General features: G+C 38.5%; 2 protein-coding genes across 2 annotated transcripts; one reads left to right on the plus strand and one right to left on the minus strand.

Moving 5' to 3' along the window:
* The first annotated feature begins 538 nt into the window (after window positions 1-538).
* Window positions 539-3,972, plus strand: LOC104401317 (putative protein FAM172B). The gene is made up of 2 exons (XM_010015002.1): window positions 539-571; window positions 2,923-3,972. Exons 1-2 carry the CDS (start codon window positions 539-541, stop codon window positions 3,970-3,972), a joined length of 1,083 nt encoding a protein of 360 aa, XP_010013304.1.
* A 1,313-nt stretch (window positions 3,973-5,285) lies between these two features.
* Window positions 5,286-6,780, minus strand: TXNL4B (thioredoxin-like 4B). The gene is made up of 3 exons (XM_010015003.1): window positions 6,612-6,780; window positions 6,089-6,240; window positions 5,286-5,649 (listed from the first exon to the last, which is right to left on the minus strand). The coding sequence occupies exons 1-3, from the start codon at window positions 6,741-6,743 to the stop codon at window positions 5,484-5,486; spliced, it is 450 nt and encodes a 149-aa protein (XP_010013305.1). The 5' UTR covers window positions 6,744-6,780; the 3' UTR covers window positions 5,286-5,483.
* Window positions 6,781-6,913: the final 133 nt, after the last annotated feature.

Consider the following 6,913-nt stretch of genomic DNA (forward strand, 5'->3'; position numbering starts at 1 on the left):
CCGCACCCCCTCCGGTTTTTAATTACTTTGAGTTTAGTCCGATATTAAGCTGCTGAGGGAGAAAAATGTAAACCATGTGGAGCAAATGATAGTGTTACACTGTGGGAGTCTTCCCACAGCCGAGTGTAGACCAAGACCTGCCTGTTGGGTTTTGTGGGGTTTTGGTTGGTGGTTTTGTTTTTTGGGTTGGTTTGCTATTTTCAGGGCAGCTTCAGAACTGTAAGTTTTGTGTGTAACTTTCTGAGTTTTCCTTCTGTTTTGCCTTTATTATCAAGTAACGGGAAGCTGTGTGAGACACTTTTTGACAACTTTTCAGTTTTACACTCAAGGTTTAGCCCTAACTTATGGTTAGGTGTAAAGAATGAGAAGTTACCTTGTAACTTGGAACTGTCTGATAGGCCTTAACTATCAGCAACTGATACATTTTATAAATATACCCATAATAAAGTATATGCCGTAACAGGACCTGAACTAAAATGGGTTTATTTTCTTTCATGCAGAACTGTCTACAACCCCAGGGTGAAAAAGATTTCCATCTATGATGATGACCGATTTTACAGGAGAGCATACGGTAATGTTGGGCTTCGCTAGAATGAAGTGGTTTTAAATGGAAAATCTTATAAAGAATGTTACTTGTACTGCAGCAGTGTTTAGAATATGCCAACTGCTGTAACAAATGCTAGCTGAATTTACAGCTGAAGCATTTTACACACCAAACAGAAAAGTGGGAGGAAGGGAAAAGGGTTTTTCCCCCCACTCCCAGGAATTTATTAAAAATCAAAATAGCAATTGTAAAGACCACCAGAATAAACCCCCTTGAATATTGTGTTTATATGTAGACAGTGAAGGACAAGGAGCAGTCAACACTGACTTAGAATGTAGATTTATAAAAACCCCCAAAAAGTAAATGCATTATGCAGCTATTTCTAGAGCAATCTGTAACTGCTGCTTTTCAATTCCGTAAATGGCATTATTTCAACAAAATCAGTCCTCCAGACTAAAAAGTATGTTTAGGTTCTAAGTCTAAGGTGCTATTCAAGTGAATTCTTAAGTGATAAGCTACTATAAATTGCTGCAAAACTTTTAAGTTCACACCCTGAAGGCAATTTTAGGAAGGGAAGTCATACCTATGCCTGATGTAAGACTGCCTTGTTTGTTTGTTTCTACCTCCTGAAATCCTCAGAAACGTTTCACAATGCTTTGAAAAGTAGTTCTTTAAGTAGATGTTCAATATTATATACACAGGGTTTAATTTGTAATTACGTATCCTTGTTTTGTTTTGGAAGTGAAAAAGCAACGTTGTTGTTGTTAGTAGCTGAAGTAAGAGCCTAGTAACTTCCTGTTCATAATACATTGGGAAACTACAGCCTCCAACCTTTTAGGGGTGAGGATGGAAAAGGGCCCAAAAAATTGCTGGACAGCACACCATTCCATGGGGAAACTGCATTTATCTATTCCTACTTGTTATGGAATGCTTCCTCTGTGCTTCACCTTTATCCACAGACATCTTTTGTTAAACCATGTCCATTTTTCTCCCACTTCATTGCATGGGGAAAACAACACGAATATGGGTAGCTTCTCCCTACTAAATATGATCTCTTTTGTGTGAATTGCCTGTATTTCAGTGGTATAGCAAACAGACTCTCTCTCTCTCTCCCATCTCCTTTGTGTCTTTCATGCCTTCTCGCAGAATGAAAAATCACAGATGAACACATGCACTTGTAACTTCCTTGTGCTGTTTCCATTCCAAGAAACTGACAAGACAGTAAATGGTTTAGCTATCACACAATCTGATTTTTTCCCTTTTCTATATGTACTTATTTTATGAGATAAAAAAGGAGAAAGTACCATTTTCTAGCCTACTCTCTATTAATCAAAAGACAGGAATGACCCTGAAGAGACGACAGTATCTCTGCCCCAATGGAGATTGCTCAAAAGGAAAATGTGTGTGATATTGCTCTGTTGAAAACGTTTTTTTATTTTTGAAGTGTAAGAAATAATTTTCAAGATGCTAAGCAGCTTACCCAAAGAAACCAGCATCCCATGTAGGAGTTGGTTTCCAACTCAAGTTGTTTACATGAAAATTTTCAGATCACTTTCTGTCCTAGTAACCAGATGGTATAGTGAGTTTACAGTCATTTACTGTGTTCTAAAAACCTCTGCCAGTTCAGTAAGAAAAATTAAAAGGTATATAGTAGCTTGTACCAATGTCTTTGCCAAATACAATGTCACATAAACCATTGCCAAAAAAACCCAAAAAAAAACCCAAAGTTGTGCTAAGATGGTAAGTTAATTTTAAAAATATTTATAATTATGGGAATTTGATGCTTGCAAATATTTGCTGTTAGGAAAAAAATCCTAGAGAAGTAGGATTCTAGCGACACCAAAGTTTACCCTTTGTTTACCATTCTACAGCCAGTGACAGTAGTACAATGAAGAGTTACTCAAAAAACAGAAAGCTATAAGCTTAATTTTTGAGCTGCACAGAAACCACTTCTTGGTATAATTCTTATCAGTTCATCAGTCATGCAAGCTGAAAAATTATCTCAGCTGAAACTAGAGACCTCAGTCTAATCTCATGCAAGTTTGCTGCACGACTTTATTTTCCCCTGTTCCTGGATCGCCATGGATAGCTTATTCTGTCATCCATTCCACAACTTCCACGTGGCAAGTGCTTGCAAGGATGAACAAGTAACTGAAGGGATTATTATTAATGTACCGCTGCTGGAATTTAGTAACTGAAATCCATGAGAGGCTTTACAAGCAGCTGGTTTACTACATCCTACCAAGAGATAGCCTGTATCAATGAGTATTTTGTTTGTAACCACTTTTAAATCTGAATTCTTATACAATAGGGGTTTTTTATGTAGGTGTCATATGGAGGTCTATCCACTAAATTAATGTAGTCTTCTTAATTTGTAGTGGTTACAAATACAGCACGAATTAAGCTTGAGGAACCTAATAGAGGGTTCAGAGTATCAAGAGGAACTGAAGTATGACTTCAACACAAAAGGGGAACTGAGGCATCTGGATACAAATGAGTCCTTTGTTTTCAATTATTACAAGAATGCACATGAGCAGAATCATAAACGCTATCAAGTTTTGGGACATTTGATTACCCAATATGTTTATGAGCTCCTGGAAAGAGTCTGCATGCTGCAGAAAGTTTATATTCCTACTGATACTACAGAGGATGAACTGAGAAGTTTCTTTTTCATGAGTGAGAATGCACTAACAAGTTCCTCTAGCCTCATTGTCCTCCTTCAGGACCGCGGAGTGTTCCGTGCCGGACAATGGGGGCAAAGGATAATTACCAGTGAGGGCCTGGGGCATGGAACACAAATACCATTCATCAAAATGGCCCTTCAAAGCCATGGGGGGGTCGCTGTACTGAATCCCAATGACAACTTTGTTGATTTGAAGACTGAAAAGGAGAGGTTAAGCTTTTCTACCAGTCAAGAGGCACTGACTTCTACACAGTCTACCTGGTGGGTCCCCAAGAGGGGCAGCAGCAGCCCTGAGGAGCATACCATGTATGTATGGGATCATTTCATTTCAAAAAGTGCAGCCAAAAATGTGGCCTTCATTGCCCATGGCTATGGTGGCTTGGTGTTTGTTGACCTGCTAGTGCAGCGAAAAGGGGAGGTAATGAATAAAGTGTTCTCTGTGGCATTCATTGACTCCATACACAGCGTGCAGCACCAGACTAGAAGTGATCCACAAATACAAGAATGGATACAGAAATACTGCCGTGAATGGGTGTCAAACAGTAAGCCTCTAGATAAAGCTGTGGGTTCTGTCATGAAACTAAATTGCCCTACTGTCTCTGCTGGGACGGAAAAGAATGGTTTAGCCCCCTCCTGCTGCTTACATTCCATCTTCAAGTACCTGAAGAGCACACTGAAAGCCAAGACCGTAACAGCCTCTAGGAAATCACCTGTTGCAACCAGAAGCAGAACAAGTAAAAAGTGAGGCAATAAATAAAGGTATACTGATTTGTTCTTGATAGTGGCCTCTTCCTTTCATAACTGCCCGTGCACTTTTCAGTCATCTAAGGGACCCTCATCTCACTGTGGAGCAACTTACAGTTCTAAGTTTGAAGCTTAGAAATGCACAAATCCAAGTTAACTATTAGGAAAGAAGTTCATTGTTGAAAGCTGTAAGCCACAACCCTTCAGTTAGCTGTGAAATTTAAGTTGCACAAAATAAAGATGTTAAGGTATAGCAACTCTCATCTGTATCATTTGGAAAAATAAACATTCTGCAGTTATGTCTGTATAATCAGACTAGACTATCAGGAAAACACGTAAGTGCACAGCTTTCATTAAAATGACAGATCTGGAATACCAAAAGCCTGTAAAGGATCTATTTGCTTCTCACTATATACCATAGAGTATTTAAAATCTTTCAAGAGCCTGAACATCTACCTTCCTCCTTGAAACATGTACTGTTAAGTTGAACAAAACTTCACAGAATTACATACTACCACCTTCCTTCCAGTTAGAGATGGTATGTCCTGATTATGATACAGTAAGCTAAAGGAATTTCCATTTTAAAACCAACTAAACCAGTGAGATTACTGGGCGTGAGCTGCTATAGGAATACAGCACTAGCAACCTGCTATTACCAAGCTGATGCAAAAGGAGGACATTGCTGTTTTCCCTCAGCCGTTTAATTTTAGACAGAGGTGGGAAATAAGAGACACTTTTTAAGTGTCCATACTCAAGGTTTGCAATTTATACGAGCAGAAGGTCAAATAACCTTTAAAGTGAATGTAAACAAAATGGTTATTCTGAATTTCCAGTTTAATCCTGTGGGAACTAAAAGTACTCAGTGGCTGCAAAAGAGCTCTGATGGATGGTAAAACTTTGCCCTACACCTTCAGTTCTCACCCAAAAACCCAAAATGTTGAACAGTAACACTGGGTATCAGAGAAAAGAGTGTGTCAACTTCTCTTTTGTGTTTATATCCATTACAGATTTCAGTCACCTCTAATCTTGTTTGAAAAGCTTCTGTCCCATTATCCAGTAATGGGTAAAAGTGTAAAATTCCATTGGAAAGGCACTCAGTTGAATGCTCTTGAGAGCAAGCATAGCTTTTTAATAAAGATGGGTTTACTGCTACCATATCTGATTGAAAATGTACTAACTAGATAATTAATAGACTATATGGTGGCTTAGTTCACTTAAAGTTGTACTGCAGATGTCATCATTGAGGACGCATACAACCTGGTTTGTAGGTGCTAGTCAGCATGCAACTCAAAGAATAGTCACTTGTGTGAGTTCTAAGCATGAACATGTAGCTTTATTCACAGAAGTATGAGGTGACAGAATGTCCATCTTCAGAATGAGACCAATATGATCCTTCAACGTAAATAAATGCTTAAACTGTCCCATGGTATCAGAAGTGGCTAAGCAGGCTTGAAGAAAAAATGGTTTCTGGAACATCAACTATTCCATAATTCTTTATCTCAGGTTAAGCCATTAAATTCCTTGGTAGAGAAGGTCATATTTAGGAATGTTATTGGGATCAATGGGACTTCTCACAATCAGCTTTCCACGCATTGCACCACGGTAAATCACTTCAATCAGATCTATAAAGTCTTGCTTTGTTTTGAAGCTTCCTACAAATTTGGTATGATCTGGAGACCTAAATGTAAGCATAAGATAAAGGTAGAATTGTAATGCTAAAGTGTTCAAAGCAAAAACACCTAACAACAAGGAAAGACGTACAGTGGCATTAGGGGCTCTGATCTGGTCACTCGGAAAGAATGAACAGCACTGGTAATGGTATAGCCAGATCAGGAGTATACCGTCACCTCCAAAGTCCTAAAAGGTGCAGTGTCACAACCAAGACTTTAACCATGCTATTTTTTACAGCGTCAGGCATGTTTCACAGCTGGCACCTACTTAATGACTCAGAGCAGATTCAAAAATACGTCCTTCTGGCTTCCTATGGAGTTCTCAATGCAGATGCTGGTATAACAATATTACAGTTTTCAAACGTCATCTTCCCCTGACACAGTAGTATAGAGAAAGACTAATAATTCTGAAAGATATAATAGATAATTCCTGGTAGGATCACATACCCATAATCAACCTTCATGTGTTGTCCATTGAAGAAAAATACAGTAGATGGAATATAACTGATGTCAAAATACTGGGTGTACACTGGAACCTTGTTCACATCCACCAGGTAAATCACTGCCATTTTACTTAGGTCATGAGCTGTCTTTGCAAGCTGAAAAGAGTGAGAAAATTCGATGACAAATGGACTGAGATACAAGAGGAAAAAGGGTGGCAAGCTTTACAAAGCCTATTTCTCTTATGTCTTACCAGCTTAAGCAGGGCTGGAATATCAAGCCTTACCTACTTCAAGCACTTTGTACACCCACAATAATAACATCAACATTTTCTTAATTTTCAAGTAGTTTTATGAATATAGTATTATTTCATATTGATTTAATTTTAATGAAAATTTTAATGAGACATCATATTAGCCAAAAGCAACATATGATAGTCACTTGTATTCAACAGTACAGTTTGAACGAACTAGTAAAGTTCGCTAAAAAAAAAAAGAAAAAAAAGAGAAAAAAGAAAAAATCCGCTTACAATGTCATCGAGCTGCAGACAGACGGCATCGTTATCTCTTCCAAACCGGAGAACCAGAACCTTCTCAGCCACGCTTTTTATTGCCTGATCCACTTCCCTCTTACAGGTCAGTTTGGGCAGCAGAAAACTCATGCCGACAGGCGACGGCTTCCACCGAAAACCCTACCTGAAATGAAAAAACAATCCAAAACCCAAACAAACAGAAAACTCGGCTGCGTAAAAAAAAAAAAAGTGAAACTTCTCTATGCTATTTTAAAAAGAAAGAGAAACTCCTCAGCACCACACCGGGCTAACAACCCCTC

The sequence above is a fragment of the Nestor notabilis genome, unplaced genomic scaffold, assembly GCF_000696875.1.
Source record: "Nestor notabilis isolate BGI_N333 unplaced genomic scaffold, ASM69687v1 Scaffold36415, whole genome shotgun sequence".
In the NCBI taxonomy this organism is placed as follows: domain Eukaryota; kingdom Metazoa; phylum Chordata; class Aves; order Psittaciformes; family Psittacidae; genus Nestor; species Nestor notabilis.